This window comes from Eleginops maclovinus, chromosome 12 (assembly GCF_036324505.1).
Source record: "Eleginops maclovinus isolate JMC-PN-2008 ecotype Puerto Natales chromosome 12, JC_Emac_rtc_rv5, whole genome shotgun sequence".
NCBI lineage: Eukaryota > Metazoa > Chordata > Actinopteri > Perciformes > Eleginopidae > Eleginops > Eleginops maclovinus.
The window spans coordinates 11,627,034-11,644,343 of NC_086360.1; the positions used below are offsets into that span (position 1 = coordinate 11,627,034).

The 17,310-nt window shown below is 41.6% G+C and overlaps 1 protein-coding gene across 8 annotated transcripts in view; it reads left to right on the forward strand.

The window, feature by feature from the left end:
- slc20a2 (solute carrier family 20 member 2) overlaps positions 1-16,775 on the forward strand; it is a 40,676-nt gene extending 23,901 nt beyond the window's left edge. For 7 of the 8 annotated variants that reach the window (XM_063896597.1, XM_063896601.1, XM_063896602.1 and 4 more), the window contains 9 exons: positions 534-674; positions 1,216-1,301; positions 2,180-2,276; positions 2,476-2,595; positions 3,999-4,232; positions 4,662-5,292; positions 5,728-5,913; positions 9,035-9,119; positions 12,070-16,775. In XM_063896597.1, the coding sequence (XP_063752667.1) occupies positions 534-674; positions 1,216-1,301; positions 2,180-2,276; positions 2,476-2,595; positions 3,999-4,232; positions 4,662-5,292; positions 5,728-5,913; positions 9,035-9,119; positions 12,070-12,234 (1,745 nt within the window). In that variant the 3' untranslated portion in view covers positions 12,235-16,775. Of the gene's footprint in view, positions 1-533; positions 675-1,215; positions 1,302-2,179; positions 2,277-2,475; positions 2,596-3,998; positions 4,233-4,661; positions 5,293-5,727; positions 5,914-9,034; positions 9,120-9,703; positions 9,789-12,069 lie in introns of all 8 variants that reach the window. The other variant, XM_063896606.1, reaches the window with a different exon arrangement.
- Positions 16,776-17,310: the final 535 nt, after the last annotated feature.

Consider the following 17,310-nt stretch of genomic DNA (forward strand, 5'->3'; position numbering starts at 1 on the left):
TACTAGACTGTGTTGCCCGCGAATAAATTGACCTGTGGGAATAGATTGTGTTAACAGATCCTTTGCGAATGATTTCAAATCAATAATATCTTCATACATGAACTCAATTTGGTGTTGTTTGTCATCATTAGCTCCTGGCTACAGATTAACTTAGTGCTGCAGGCTTTCAGTATATCCCTATAAAAAGTGTTTGTCAACAAAATGCAGTCCCAATTACAAGCACTTCATTTGCTATATAATCTCATTTGGCAATTTTAGATTTTTGAACTAGTCTGTGTTGGTCTCTGCAGATTTCAGATACAGACTCTGGATTTAAGTATTTAAATCCAGTAAATAAAAAAACAAACTGGATCAATCTCATCTGATATTATTTAGCACAAAATTGTCCCAATTCTGCATTTGATTGATGTGCCATTATTCCTCTAAATCACAGCATGTATTAGTGGGTTTTCCAGAACTTCTTTTTATGTTTTGGGGAAAAAACGAAATGAACGATGAAATACCTAAATGAGATTTGTGCGTCTGTTTCCCAGGGTCGGCCGTCTGGCAGCTGATCGCGTCCTTCCTCAAACTGCCCATCTCTGGGACTCACTGCATTGTTGGTGCCACCATCGGCTTCTCCATGGTCGCCATTGGCACCAAGGGCGTACAGTGGATGCAGCTTGTCAAGATTGGTAATGACTAAGAGCAGTTTGTGTGTGCTTTCACAATGTGTACGATTGACCCAATCTTGCTACAGTGAGATATCCAGTACAGTTACAGAACAGTTCTCTGTTTGCTCTGGATAACATAAACGGCAATCATTAGAGTTTGTTTTAACAAGGATGTCTCCCTGGACCATTTTACACAGCAAATAATCGGTAGTAGAAGAGGCAGTGTTCAAAATTTCTCCACCATTAGGGGTCTCAATGGACCAGGATGTAATGCAGTTCTATAAATTCTCATTTATCTCAGCTAAAGGGAGAACCTTTGGCTATTGGAAACACAGCTTGAGTTAAAAAAAATCCTACTAGTTCTTAAGAGTTTAAAGTAGTTCTAAGAAATGTAAAGCAATACTGAAGTAAATAAGGAACAGAAGATAAGCCTTTTAAGTGTAAATTTGGAGCAAAAAGGCCGCTGTTACACTGAATAAGGGCTTCCTGATGATACTGTATCATTGGGTGACTGTAGTCCGCTCCTTTTTTGTTTATGACGTTTTTTCTTCTCCCTCTCCAGTGTCATCGTGGTTCATATCGCCTCTGCTCTCTGGACTCATGTCTGGACTCCTCTTCTTGCTCATCAGACACTTCATCCTCAATAAGGTGGACTAACAAAACGGCACTAATACTTACTCAGTTAATTCCTGGGGTTTTATTTTATTTTGTTAATGGAAGCTGACTGAAAATGCTTTCTCCTAAGATGAGACAGCAATGTTCTGACACTAACTTTGACTTCATCATCATAACAAAATTGTAGCTTCAAAGATTAAACCAAAATATCTCTTAATTTTCATTTACTAAAAAGGAGGACAGGAATATTATATTTTCAATCAGCAGTGTTGCTATATCAGGACTACAGCGTCAGCACACATCAAGCCCAGTCTACTTACGTTAAAATCAACATAACTACAGGGCCTGAAAGATAAAAACAAGATTATATTTGGTTTTAGTAGACTGACTAAACAATACTGAGATAGTTACTGCTTTCTTTGACTGAGATTAGACTAAAAGGCCCAAACCATTGGTCAAGTAAAACATAATGATTTTAACTAAACATAAAAAGTTGACAAAAAAGAACATTTTCATCTTTTAAATGAAGGCGCTGGAATTCTTAATTATTTTTTAACTAAATCATTTTATAAAGGTCCATGAAGTGGAGGGTTAGAGTGAGTCGGTCGAGTCGGTAATAAAATCTAGACGCAAACAAACATACACGCGTACTTTTCACACAATGGTTTAGTTTGTGGAGGTGAGGCCCATTACAGCATTCATATTGCACCTTAGATCATAATAATAACTTATAATTATACATGATCATTTGTATGCGTCCTGTCTAAAACCCAAAGAGATTCACTTTTTTAATCATATAGTGCAATAAAACAAATCGTAACCTTTGAAAATCTTAAGTAAAACAAAAACACTGAAACTATTTAAAGGTTATCAAAATAGATGCTGATTAATGTTAATGTTTTGCTCCACAGGACGATTCCGTCCCTAATGGCCTGCGAGCGCTGCCCCTCTTCTATGCGTCCACTATTGGGATCAACACTTTCTCCATCTTGTACACTGGAGCTCCAGGTAATGCTGACTCGCAGTTATTCCTGAGATACTAACTCTGTTCATTTAATCTGACACATGTATGATCAAATCAAATGATCAGCTCAGTTGTAACCTTCACCAAATCATTTTAAAGGTGTTTCAAGAGTATGAAAGGATTATAATAAATTAAAACTACTTTCAAAATGTTATTTTCTTACACTTTGTCCATTTATTGCAGTGCTCGGGTTAGAGATGCTCCCGGTGTGGTCCATTTTTCTAATTACTTTAGCTGAGTCGCTCATCTGTGGAGCTGTGGTCTGGTTTTTCGTCTGTCCCTGGATGAGGAGGAAAATAGCAAGTAGGTGTCTGCGCCTGTGTGTGTGTGTGTACTTGTGTGTATGTGTGTGTCCAGTCTTTCTCACGCCATCTATAAAGCCGGGCACTCTGACCCGGGCCTCACAACGGAGCTTCAGCGTCTGTTTGCACACTCTGTGCTCCAACACCAAACAAGGGATGCCAGCGGATGTTTTCTCGCATTGCCCTTTGCCAGCGACACTGAAGCCACCAAAGAAACCCTGTGAACTCTGAGTAGTTCTCCTGTTGCTTTCCTTACACACTTTGGAAATCCATTAGGTTTATATTTCCTTGGCCAGATGCATGGGTTCAGATCATAGCCTGTAGTTTAGAAAGCTTTCAGATCACGGTTAGGAATTGTGTCTCTAATGAAACAATCCGCCTGCAGCACAGCAGACAACGCTGTAAAACATGACACAGACAGTGGAAAGAGCAGCGGCTGGAAATAAGCAAGGCAGTCTGTCTTTAAACGTTTTACTTAATGTCATGCAGACAAATACGAACTCTTGTTTAATGCAACAATCCAACGACTAAGCTCAGTCTGGGTAATACTTCCAAATTAAGACATTATAAATGCTGATATGAAAATAGAAATCAAGGATAGTATGAGATAGTCTTACAGTCTTACAGACCTTAAACTAAAGAACTAGAGAGCTGCTCTTGAAGCGGCAACATTGAGGCTTAAAATAGAACGATTGTTTGTCAAACTTTCCGAGCCTGCACACGGCCAATCTGTTGCTCAACGTGTCGTGACCTCTGAATGCCGGTGAGGATTATAGGTGATGTTATCGCTCCTAATCTGGATATTGCTGCATCTGTCAAACTGAAGCTGGTGGTAGCTGAGTTTATGTGTGTGTACTGAGGGGGTGTGTGAGGAGTTGTGGGGCATCAGGTCAGTCAGCCCTGGGATTAGTTATGATCAGCTGATGGCTGTGCTTATGTTTGTGGAATGTTACCGTATAGTTTTCTCAACCAAATTCAGGCTATTTATAATTAATCATTATTGATATTACTTCACTTACGACATGTTGGAAAAACTAAATTTCCAAAAACATGATCTGGGATTCAACTTGCCAAATTATTGTTTCACTTGGTTAACTGTTGAACTGATTTCATCAGCTGGGTTTATTTGGAAATAATCCCCAAAAAACGTTTCTGTAAAACCTCAGTCTTTCTACCTGCTGTTTGACTTTAAAATGTTCCACTCTCATACTGTAAATGATTACTTGGACATATAAAAATAAAACCCTCACATGTTAATACCGTTCTGGTATTTTAACAGTTTAATGGGTGTACAAGGCCCTATAAAGTCTGTTATCATTTATAAGGAGGGTTGTTTCATTTTTATCTGGTATTGAAATGATGGCCCTTTCCCTAAATAACCCTCATTTGCTTGATTTCCTTCAGGTCGTCTCAAGAAGGAGCAGGCTCTATCACGGATCTCTGATGAGAGTCTGGACAAGATCCCGGAAGAGGAGGAGGAGAGCCCCGTCTTTAAGGAGCTCCCAGGGGCCAAGGGCACAGACGAGGCCGTGCTGCCGCTCACCGGGGGCAGCAGTGACCGGTGCACCAGAGAGTCCAGCGGGGAGCTCAACAACCTCACTAATGGAGGCAATGTCCTGCCAAACGGCAGGGTGTACGGTAAAACGGAAACAATATTATTTTTAAAAGACAACATTGATTTGGCGGTGTGTTTCTAGCTTCCTTCTTGACAATAGATCAATAAGTCTTGTGACTTTCGAGAAATATCATTAAATGAATCTAAAATATACAAGATTATAACCATTAAATACTTTTTTTTTTACACATAATACAATAAGAATTATTACAGTATAAGAAAGTCCATACCTTCTCTGCCTTTAAAAGAATATTATTATTATTTACATTTTGTCACCAGAAATATAATTAAATAGATTCTACATAATGTTTTTAAAGTTTACTTCCTCGTGGATGTCTGGAGTTTCCTTCTCAGTTTTTCTAGGTTTAGGGAAATGTAATGTACTGCGATAGTGTCCCACTTAACTTGCAGAAGTTCTGCTTCTAAAACTACTTTTTCCTTCTCTCCTTCAGGCCGGACCAACTCAATGACCAACGGCTGCCTGAAGTCCCCCATCTCTAACGGCAGCTTCACCTTCGATGGCCACATGCGCAGCGATGGCCAGGTTTACCACACAGTGCACAAGGACTCGGGCCTGTACAAAGACCTTCTCCACAAAATCCACGTGGGCCGCATGGACGAAAGCGACCGCTCTGGCTCCAACGCCGGCCCAGCAGACAACAACTACCGCCTGCTGCGGCGCAACAACAGCTACACCTGCTACACCGCAGCTATCTGCGGCATGCCCGTCCAGCCACTCATTCGCTCAGAGTCACGCGACGACAGCGAGAAATTGGTGGGAGAGGGAGGCGGCAGGAGCAACAGCGTGTCCTACACCAAAAAGAGGATACGCTACGATAGCTACTCGTCCTACTGTAACGCTGTGGCCGAGGCTGAGATTGAGGCAGAGGAAGGTGGTGTGGAGATGAAGCTGGCCACAGACCTGGAAGGAGTGGATGAAGACGGGGCTCCTGCTCCGGTACCTCTGGATGACCTGGCTGAGGAGGAGGAGAAGGACAAGCCTGAGGTGTTCCTGCTTTTCCACTTCCTGCAGATCCTCACCGCTTGCTTCGGCTCTTTTGCCCACGGAGGCAACGATGTCAGGTACTGCCTCCTGCTGCTCACAGGACAAACAACATCCCATTCAAACAATGCACTCGTGAAAGTAGATTTACCTTGTAGCGGCTCATATATTTCAAATCAAAATGTATTTAAAAAACAAAGGTATATGTTTATTTGTTGGTGTTTATCCTTTCAAACGCTAAATTGTCACTGTGGTCTAAAAAGTTAGCTTACCAATAAGAGGTCTTCAAAGCATTAAGACCCTCAATGGAAGCTTTGAATATAATAACAAAAATAACATTACATGAAGTACGCCACACAAGGCCTTTTGATCTATTAGATTATTAATGATAATAATAATTGTCTTTACCAACAAATGGAGGAATCAGATTTACTATGCTTCATCAGTGATATTTCGTGTAGCACAAAACTAGAAGATCTTCCTGATGTCATAATTGTATGCTCTAACCTTCGCAGTAATGCCATCGGACCCCTGGTGGCGCTGTGGATGATCTATGACCAGGGCGGTGTGATGCAGGATGCTGCCACTCCCCTCTGGCTGCTGTTTTACGGCGGTATAGGCATCTGTGCCGGCCTGTGGGTATGGGGCCGTCGCGTCATCCAGACTATGGGAAAAGACCTGACTCCCATCACCCCGTCAAGGTGAGAAAGCCACCACATGGGAGGGGCGGGCCAGGGGGTGTCTGGGTGTGTATTTTTGTAAATGGGTGAGAAAGAAAATGTCTTTATGGATTAGGTAAACTTTTCAACTTATTTCGAAAAACCTCTACATGCTGACATGCACAAGTCCATCCACTGCCGCAGTGTCCTTGGTAAGTGTTTGTGTGCACACAGCTCTGTTAGTATTCACACACACATTTTAATAAAGCCATTTAATGTTTTTTCAACAAGTGATTGCAGTCCAGCAGTTCAATCTACCATGCTGGCAGTAAATTGCAGCACAATGTTGATTAGAGCTCCTGCTCTGTTTCCTCTGGTGCTCTCTGTTATAGGTACAGTACACTTGTCTGACTAATCAAGGGCGTTTGTTTGAGCATGCACTAATTATCCACTCTGTACTTCCCAAACAGAGCTGCTACTGCAGGAAAACACTTTTTTGTTCAGGCAGAGGTACAATGTTGTACTCACATTATCAGTTGTTTCTCTTAAGGCTTGTAAGTGAATATTATCTCTATTTCTCATCAGGAGGGCACACCTTTTTGTATATTTTATCAAAAGGTATTCAAATATTACCAGACATGTTTTGAATTATTTGATGATAAATATGAATCAATGTAGTTGAAATGTTTGACTGTTGTGTATAGCAATCTGCTGTAATCATGTTTTCTGCAGTAGCCCTTTGGATAGAGAATGAAGTAAGAATGATTCATTTTTCTTCAGACCTTTTTTACTTCTTACTGTACATAATAATTCAGAATAAATAACAAGTCTTTGGGATGACAACACATGAAGCCCTGGGGCGCACTACGTCCTACAACCTCAGCAGCGAACATCACGCATCATAAATCCTGCTGCTGCTCAGTCCTTTAGCTTGATCTCTTTTTCTTTCGCTCACTGTCCCCCCGTCTTCCCACGCAATGAAGAGAGTGTGTGTGTGTGTGTGTGTGTGTGTGTGTGTGTGTGTGTGTGTGTGTGTGTGTGTGTGTGTGTGTGTGTGTGTGTGTGTGTGTGTGTGTGTGTGTGTGTGTGTGTGTGTGTGTGTGTGTGTGTGTGTGTGTGTGTGTGTGTGTGTGTGTGTGTGTGTGTGTGTGTGTGTGTGTGTGTGTGTGTGTGCGTGCGCGCGTGTGCATACCTCAAGGATGCTTGTATGTATTGTGTAAGCAGAAGAAAGCTAGGTTGTATGCCTGCAGGTCTCTGCGTGGTCAATGTACTGTATGCATGCACACACATTCAGAGCAAATTGTTCCAGCTAGCTGTGCGTGTGTGCTCTGTTGCCTTGTCAGGAACTTCACACTGGGTAACAGGAAGTTGTTTGGCACCGTGGATGAGGAGAAGTAGAGCAGGAAGGGTGAAGGAGGGGCCACAGTGGGAACCCTGGCCTCTCTTCTCCAACCAAAGGGAGGGCCGCCAGCCTGACTCCTTCTCTGCCACTTTCCCTTCTTCTCTGTACTCCTCCTTTTTTCACGCTCCTTCCTAGCCTCTCCTGTAAATGTTTTTCTTTGGAGTTCACCCTCTTCCTCTTCTCCTTTCCTTCACTCCTTCCTTTTCTCCCTTCCTTTCCATTTTCATATCCTCGCTGCATCTTTATGTTTTGTTCTTTATTGGCGTCTCACCTCTAAATCTTTCTCCCTCGTACCCAGAGTCCCCCCAATTGTTCTAACTCACATTATTTCTCCAACTTTCTTCCTTTCTCCTCCTCCTTGGCCCCTCTCTCTTGCTGTGTGCCTCCTTTTCTTTCCTTCTTAATCGCCCTCTTTCCATCACCAGTTTAGTCTTTCGCGGGGACTCAAAGACAAATTTGCTCTGGTTCACAGTTCTAAAGGCTCTCTTCCCTCCGCTGTCTGTTTCCATGCATCAATCTGACAAAGACATTTTTTTGGGTCGAGGGTAGGAAAGAGTGTAGATGTGTGTCAGTGGCTGCCTTGTATCCCAGCAGGCACAGTGGACACTTGAACAGGGCAGTGTATCACAGCAGTAAAAGTCTTTATAAGTGTAAAATACGGTTTGTTAGCCAGCACTCATGTTGAACCACCACAGGACAGACTGAGATGATGACAAAATGGGACTGGTCCTCTGGAAAATGAATTGGCCCTTGTAATTAAAGACGTTTTTTCCAGAGCACGGGTGTAACAAATTCTATAACTGATGGCTTAAATCCATTCCTTCTGACTGCCTTGATGAGAGACATGCCGTTTTTTGTCTTTGCCTTTGCTAGGAAGCATTTGGTAGCTGAGAGCTGACAGGAAAAGAAAGACAGAGAGGTAACTCAGTCCCTGACCAGTCTTAAACTGGGTACGATGCAATCACATAGACTGCTTCTTAAACCCCCCTCAGCCCACCAGTACATCACACACCAGTCTTACATTTTTTTTCTGCACATACAGTTAGAACAAACTTCATTTTACAGATGGGTTCAGGTGTAGTCCAAGATTGACTCCAGTCAGATCATAGGGACTCTGCTGCCCCAGCTGTTCATGACTCAGCATATTCAACTCTGCCTTTTACCCAGAGCCTCACCTCAGTGTTGAGTTTCATTTAAGACATGGCAGCTATTGACTCTGTTTCAAGGCTTTCACTCATTTACATTTCCTGATTTGTGTGTGTGTGTGTGTGTGTGTGTGTGTGTGTGTGTGTGTGTGTGTGTGTGTGTGTGTGTGTGTGTGTGTGTGTGTGTGTGTGTGTGTGTGTGTGTGTGTGTGTGTGTGTGTGTGTGTGTGTGTGTGTGTGTGTGTGTGTGTGTGTGTGTGTGTGTGTGTGTGTGGGGGTCTTTTCCAATGCGGACACTGGTCTGGTGTCAATGTGTGAATAATGTTATGGAAAATTGGACATAAGTGTGTCCTGATCAGCATGATTTAGATGGTCTTTATTAGTTATGTACAAACATATAGGACTCCTGGAAATGCTGCGTTTATTGGGTGTGGGTTTATGTGTTTCAGAGGGATACAGTGATGTTTCTTTATTCTATATATTGTTTCTTTTGTGTTGAAACTGCTCTATTATTGTGTTATTATGAATGTGGGCCGTGCCATCGGCAGCTCAACCCAGATATTACAATGAAGGATGTCTCTTTGTTCCCCCCTCCCCTCCCCTCCCTTCTCCACAGTGGATTCACTATTGAACTGGCTTCTGCACTCACAGTCGTGTTTGCTTCCAATATCGGAATCCCTGTCAGTACCACGCACTGCAAGGTATGAGCGAGGGGCCTCCAGATGGCCTCTCTACCCCACTTACAGGCATTTGTAGGGGAGAGGGAGCTCACACTGCCTCCCAGGGCTCTAGGTTGGGTAATACTCTGTTAAACCAGCATTAGAATTAAGATTAAAGCAAACTGTGTGCATCAATGTTACCTTGGTCAAGTACGTAAAGATGCTCTGATCAAAATGTGCCTCAGATACGTCAAAATTACATTATTTTCACTGAGATAAAAGACAATCAAAAGATGTGGAGTCTTGCCCAGCCCCCTGCAGCCCGAGGCAGCAGTGTGCAGCCCCTCCCCCCTGTTTCTTTGCAGGAACATCGGATCCAGACTGGAAGACGTTTTGGACCCCCTAGCCCTTCCACCAACTCTCTCCCATTTTGCCCTCTCAGCACTGGCATGGTTTGGTGTGTGGGTTCTCCACCCTCCTGTGCTTGGCAACAAGCAAACACCCACTCCCCACACCACCACCACCATCCACAGCATCCTCCCCCGACCCCACCTGCCACACTTGTTTTCCTCTTTTTTACCTCTCCCTCTCCATCTTTCTGTCTCTCCACTCATCTGTCTTTACAGCGGATTTTGCATTGAAGTAATGAGTGCGCTAACAGTGCTTGTTGCATCAAATGTGGGCATCCCAATAAGCTCCACCCACTGCAAGGTATTGGTGTCATTGGTAGTGAAGCCCCTTCATCGCTTCACCTGTAGCTGTCAATCGCCAAAGCCAATCACAACTCCTGAAGGTGCTGTTTTGACTTGTACAGTGCTCCTTCAGCAGCAAACCCTACAAAATGTGATGAGATTATATGCAAGATGATTAGACACAGAGCAGTATATCACAAGTGTAGAGCTACTTACCTTTTTGAAAGAAAAGAGACTCAGGTAACATCCTGTGATGTTTTATAATCTGTCACATTCTTCTTATAGCCATATTTATGTTAAGCTAAGCTCTCTAACAAGCTTCATATTTCACAGAAAACGCTGTATTGATGTTCTAGTTTATATGCGGTTAACTTTAAACTGGTAGCCTATATAAGTGGAGAAGGTAAAGTGTAACACACACATCTTAAATCATTAAGTGAGACAAGTCAAAACAAGGGATATGTTTTCACTTCATAATAGCTGCATCAAAACATAAAAGTAAAATGAAACCTTAAAAACAGTCATGTTTCTAAGATAGGAGATGATTGTGTCCAACAGTCTGCTGAAGGGAAACTGCACACAGTTCAAAACTGGTGTTCAATTACTGATAATCAGTTTGTCTTAACTTCATCATCCATACCTTATTTTCCCTCCTCACCTCCACTTACCCCTGTCTTTTCCTTAAAACCTTGGATAATCATCTGCTTTGCCAAAATGCTTAATCTACTAAAGGTTAGAGGTATACTGTTGTCATGATTTAGTGATTGTGTGAGGGAGATGTCCAGATGTTGTTGGAAGATATTAGAGAAGTAGTGATACAGATGTTTAAAAGTTTTTCAGAAAGTATCCTACAACATCTGTGCACATCTCCCAGAGCAAAGGTGAGCTGTGATGGGCATCCACTTGGTGTTATCTAAGCTAAGAGCGGCTTTACTTTTCATTTGGCTTGTATTAACTTATGTCCAGATGAAACTGAATGGATGCCCAGCCCCGGTGACTTTATGTGCAGTGACTTGTTGTCCCAAAAGGCTCTGCAGGCAGGCAGCAGCACAAACACAGAGGTCACACCGAGTTCAGGCTTTGATGTTGCATGACTGAAATACTACAATTGGCTGCAAACACACATCTTGCTCACAAAGCGTACATATTGTTCCACGCAGGCTTCTGTTAGACTGCTTTGAGAATAATTGAATCATCCAAATGAAGGAGCAAGAAGTGATCCTGAGAAGTGAACTCAGACTTCTTGCCTTCCCTAAAGATATTTTTGTGAAATCTAGTCTGGCACTAGTGTAACTTTGAGTAACACTGACTTATCAAACACATACACTGCTGCTCGGCTCTGTTGACCTTCCACATTTAGTCTCCAGTCTGACTGAAGGTGTCTCATGTTTCTCTGGCCGTATAAGAGCAGGCACGGTCTAAGTCCCGCCCTCCAGCAGCGTCACTAACTGAGCTGAACCCAAGTCGCTGCACATGCACCTCTCCAACACACTGAAGGACTAGAAAATGTGTTCATGTGTCTTCTCCAAAACTGATTCTTACTCAGTACGATTGTGATAACTTTAATAAAGGTGAGAGAAGTGTGTATTGGTGGACGACTGACATTAGCAGAAATGATTGAATAAGCTGATAAAACTCTAAAAGAAAATGTTGATTTGTACTGCACCATAACTTCTGATTTCATGCGTCCACCCCTGAAATGTAAATTAGGTAGCCCTAACTTTTACAATTTAGCTTGCTTTGACTAACAGCTACATTTGAGTCCCCAAAAGGTCTTGAGGAGCTGAAGGCTGATTACAGGCTTTTTTGTTTGGGTGCTAATGTTTACCTTATGGATCTTTTACACCTTTTTCTCGATCCTTTCACTTCATTTCATACTTTAACCTGACATCTACAATTGATACTACATAGTTATGCAAGAGTGACTCATAAGCAATGTGATCATCTTATAAAATCTGAAACATTTCAATAGATTTGAGTACCACCAAATATAATTGAAATTAAAAACATGAAATTGTCATCTAAATTAATATATTCTATAATAAAACTGTGAAAAAGGGTACTATAATAGCTTTCCACTGTACATCTGATTATACTAATGTACATTTACAGGTCCAGAATAGCTACATGGATTTATAAACAAGTAAAAACAAGCTGAAATCATCTAAAATGTTCAAAAATAACAGTTTTTAAATAAAGCCCTAACAGCCTACAGCTCCTCAAATTGTCTTTGACTTCTACTTTAAACACTTTGTTCGATGCCATCCATGTTCCTGATTGTTTTTCTTTCCCTGCTCTAGGTGGGCTCAGTCGTAGCCGTTGGTTGGATCCGCTCCAAGAAAGCGGTGGACTGGCGCCTCTTCAGGAACATCTTTCTGGCGTGGTTCGTCACCGTGCCCGTGGCCGGCCTGTTCAGCGCCGCCGTCATGGCCCTGTTCGTCTACGGCATCTTGCCCTACGTCTGAGGGCCGCGGCCAGGAGGGAGAACAGAGGAGGAAGAGAGAGTCAGAGAAAGAGATGGAGGGAAACTTGGGTGAAATCAGAGCTCGAGTGTAAGGGGTATGGATAAAGGAAAGGAAATAAGGAGAGGAAGGGGTGACGGGGGTGAGGCTCAGAGGTTTACACATGGACGTGGTTGTACTGTGGATGTGAGGAGGGTTGGTTCATATGCTGCCTGGCTCCGTAGTCCAGAGAGGTTCTTTTGACTCATATGGGTTTCTGATTGTTTTAATTTATTCTCTTCTTTTGAGTGCATAAGAAAAAAAAGTGTAGAACAAACATGTTCACTGTACCATTCAATGTGCTGTACATATGCCATAACAGAGAGATATCCAGTCACTCTTTGAAAAAAAACAAAAGGTGTTGGAGACACAAAAAAAATCATGAGTTTAACAAAAAAAAGACGGCACATCTTTAAAATAATCATGAAAAAGGTTAATTCTGCAAACCTTACCGGCAGTAAAACAACATCATGCTGCGTGCTATCCCAGAGTCGCGCAAGTGCTTATAATTTTTTAACCCAAAATGCCGGAAAAAAACCCTGTACATATTGTTGTATTGGAGTGTAATTTGTTGTACTTTGGCTTGCTTTAAAGTTGAAAAAGAAAAACAACAAAAAGATGTGCGTGTGGTAAACCAACCCATCCATCAGCTCACCTTTAACATGCTAGCCAGGTACAACTAGGGCCAAACCGAAAGGACGCCTCAGAGGGTGGTGGGACTGTCACTCTGCTTTATTTTCCACATGATACCACAGAAACCTGATTCGCTAAAGAGTTGATTTTTGTCAAGAGCTCCTGTATGTTTTTAGAGATGGATCTCATATTTTTTAATGATGTAATATACTGTAATTTGTATTGTAAATACTGTCCTTAAAGAGTTGGGGGGGGGGGGGGTGGAGGAACATGGTGTGTTTTTAAACATAGTAAGGATGGGGGGGTGGCTCTTTACCTCTTCATGATGTCATATTATACAGTGTCCCAGAGTACATGCACACTCAGTAAACACACACACACACACACACATACACACACACACACTTGACAAGCTGCTGTTTTTCCATAGGTTCGCAGAAGTATATTAATTGGAAAACAGTATTGAAATTGGAAGTAATGAAGCCAGAACTGGAGATATTTAATCCTTCTGATTTTATCGTGTCAATTAACTTAACAGTATTGGCAGAAAGTTCTGTTATATCAGTGAGATTTAAGAAGAAGGAGGTTAAGGTACCACAGAAGCCAAAACACTAAAACTGAACAGGGACAAAAACACTAAAAGGGTCCCATAAAATGTTCACATACTGTATCTTCATCCGTTTGCCTTTGTTTTCATAACAGAATTCACCTACTGGAGTCAATGTCTTGCATTGAAGGCTCCCTGCCAATGATGGACCTCTGCGCTGTCCATGTTTGGATCATTTCTGATCTCCCGCCCTGCATCGCCGCGCAGATTACATTTCTTAGTCCGGGATGTGTCTGTCTGTAGCCCTGACCCTCGGCCTCATGCGCCTGGTCATTTGTCCGGTCAGACGGCGATTATGTGTCATATCACTTAGTATTATAACTCCAGCCAGTTATGCAGAAGTGGGAGGAAAGGGGATTTGACCCCAGCCACACTTGTAGCTCCTCAAAATGAGCTGGTTGTTGTTTTGAAGTGTAGAAGCATTTAGTCTTTTGATCACCTGTGTTTCAATCGAAGTGCTAAAGGCAAGCTAGATATCATAGGCTCCAGTTTTGGGCTCAATCGATGCCAGAAAACGATCACGAGACTTCTGTCTTAGGATCATTATGGTAGGGGGGGGGGGGGTAGTACTGATCATCACCAGCTTTTTAACCAGGTCACATGACCTGTAGATGAACAAAGTTTAAAGCTTTTTTTATTTGAACAAACTCGATGCCAGGTGTTGCAAGTTCTTTTTTTTTGTTCTTGTGGAGTGTTTCCTAATTTGTTTTTTTTCTCATGAACAAATCTATGCTTAAGTAGCCACTTGCCTTGTAACATTGTGTTTTACTTTGTGCAGATACAGTAAAATAATTAAGTACTGTGGTGTTTACATTGTAACCATATTGTAGACTATCTGAAAAAATAAACTGTTGCCTAATGATGCCAATGAAAGACAAACTATTAACCATGAATTTTTAAGTGCAAGTAAAAAATAAAATAACCTGAAGTGTCTAGAGAGAGAAAGAGAGAGAGCAAGTGTGTGCGTGATGACTGTTTTTTTGTTTGTTGTAGCGGTAGTGCTAATCATGACCCCGGTCACTTTACACTGCTAATACAAAGCGTTGACACTGCATCTATGGGTGCAATTCAGTAATGAAGAGAATGACTAGAGAAATTTCATCGACTATATATTTTTCTACCATATCTGAGTTTTAACCTGGGTGAGCTTCCTTGACACTGGAGGACCCATTGTGGGTTGAGGGGAAGACATGGGACTTTTTGTTCAGAGTTCTCTGAGAAATGACCTTTGAACAAAACGCTGTCCCTCCTTGCTGTTGCCATGTGCCGCACTTCCTCCCAGCCCTGTGTGTTCTTTGTAACATTGTCGTTGTGTCGGTTGCCAATAGATCCGATTTTTAAATTACATTTTTATTTTTGAATTTTAGATGAAAAGACTTTGTAATTTTGTTTCCCCGCTGCTTATAATCAGAAGCCTTGAGAGCAGCTTGGCGTCTTGCTTAAACAGGACGACTGCTCTAAACTAAAAGCAAAAAATCTCTGTAGGCAACAAAATAAATCTTGTACTTGGTAACTGATAACTGGGCTATGAGGACATTTGTTTCCTTGTTTTGGCAGGTTACCACTCTTGAAGCTCATACCCTTTCACTCTTCCACGGGGTGTGTGTTACACAGGGGGCTGCACAGAGATGGTGTGTGCAAACTCTGCTCTGGTACAGTAGAGCTGGCCGTGTTTCCTAAAACATCTACAACTGTTCAAGATCAGATCTTTCCCCCATTTTCTTCAAAATGGCTAAAGTAACTGGTATATTTTATCATCTAATAGAGAGCAACAGCTAAAAAAAACACTGATTTTGTGCATAGTCTAAAATAAATAGGCATGTAACACTATGCTTTAAAACATTTGAACGTTCATTTATCCAATAAAACATATTTTGTTACAAAGTCCACAGTTAAAGCTGTGTGTTAAAGGCCAACTAAATTTTCATTCATGGTTTGTTTTTTTAAATCTTGAGAACAGTGGTATGGTGTGGCTGCAGCTGGTAGATGTTGCTCTTGTGTTTAGTTGCTACAATAAAAGGAGACTGAATCCACTTTCCTCAGGTTGGATTATGAGGTTTACTGGACTGAGGTCGGCCAGGGTTCAGATGTTTGTTTTGTGCTGCATCACTGTGCAGCAGCCCCTTGTGTAACCTGCACTGTCATTTTCTGTTTTGTTTTTCCATGCATTCTTAGTCCTGATAGGCCAAAAGGGATGCACTGCTCAAAATAGGGAGGGAAAGTGAGAAATCCCAAATTAATGGCTCAAAATCTAAAGTTTATAATTATTATAACAACTAAGAACCATTGCTATATCAATATTAAAGCCCCTGAAAATTGTGGTTTCAATATATTTCTTAAAAAATTGAATTTGTAGGTATAAAACGCTATGAGCTATACTGTTAGCTTATGGTATTTGATTGGCAGACATCTAACGACTTTCATCACACGTTGATTCAATGTCTCTGATTGGTGCTTAAACTATGTGACACCTCCAATTTCCAAAATAGCCTCGCCTACTTTAAACCATTGAGAAAAGCCAAAAGAATCAAGTGCAGATATCGCACACGTAAAGATAACCAAAAAGTCTTTTTAAAAAAAGCTGATTGGGAAAATAAGTCATCAGGGCCTTCTTAAAAGAGTCAGTTAAAGATGAAACTGCCCATAATTCCAATAATTGTGCAGGTAAAATTCGTGATACTGAAGTCAACGCAGCCACTACAGAGCGTCGACACTCCCCCCCCCACAGAGAGGGACAGAAGTATCAATGGACGCTGCAGTGTAATCCCATTGAGGGAGTCACTGCGCTTCTATTCGGTTAAAACTATTGTGTGACCTTCGTAGAGAAACAGTAGGCACCATTTCTTTCTCCCTGATCGTGCAGCACATAGGCAGTTTCTTGTGAAGGTGCAGCTACCGCCCCCTCCAGGCTATATTGTCAGATCTGGAGGGGCCCTCATCTGGTTGTGGCGTGCTGTCTCTAGTTTACTGCTCTGTTTTGTAATAGGATGTGCTCCTTGGCTGGCCTTCAGGCTTTACAGCTCTGTGTTGTCTTTTTACTGTTTACTGCTATTTAACTGTCCAGTCCTTCAAAAGTAAAAACACAAAAAAATACAACAGTAATGAATTAAAAAATCAAGAGAAACTGTAGCCTGCTTCTACAAAATCTTAAAGCTCTTCTGATTTGCATATATCGTACTGTAATGTTTTATTTAAGATTTTAGTGGAGAAAAAAATGTCTGCATTTAACTAAATTGTGGGAATTAAAATTACAAAGGAAATTGAACAGACTTGTGTGTGTCATTTTTGAAAAGATGTGTAAGAGTTGAAGACATGGTGCTTATGCTTTCCTTTCTCTATTAAACTCTATAAACACTCACTATGAGCAGCAGTAGCACCATGATATAATCTAGCTTTTTATCAACATTTAGGCTTCGTGTTTAATCAACGTATAAAGTGGTCAATGGTTTATGTATGACAAGTGGTTATTCTCACTTGTTTTGTACCTATACATCTGCGTTATAATGCTGTGCCCTAAAACATTGTGTCTGCTCATTCCTCCACTTTGCATGCATTTGGTTTCCTACAGCAACCAGCCTCTTTAAAGACTGAATGAATGTGTCAGATCTTTTCAGCCTGCTCTTATTTATTTCGTTTTTTTCTAAAGCTCGGGTAATAATTCAGTGACTTGGCACAGATTGCACTTTTAAGTTCCCAGCACTGCGGCTCTCTTTGCTGCCTTTAATTTGAGAAGTCTCTACAGAAACACTGAAAAATGCTGGTTTGGTGCTGGCACACAGCAAGGGACACCATTTACATTC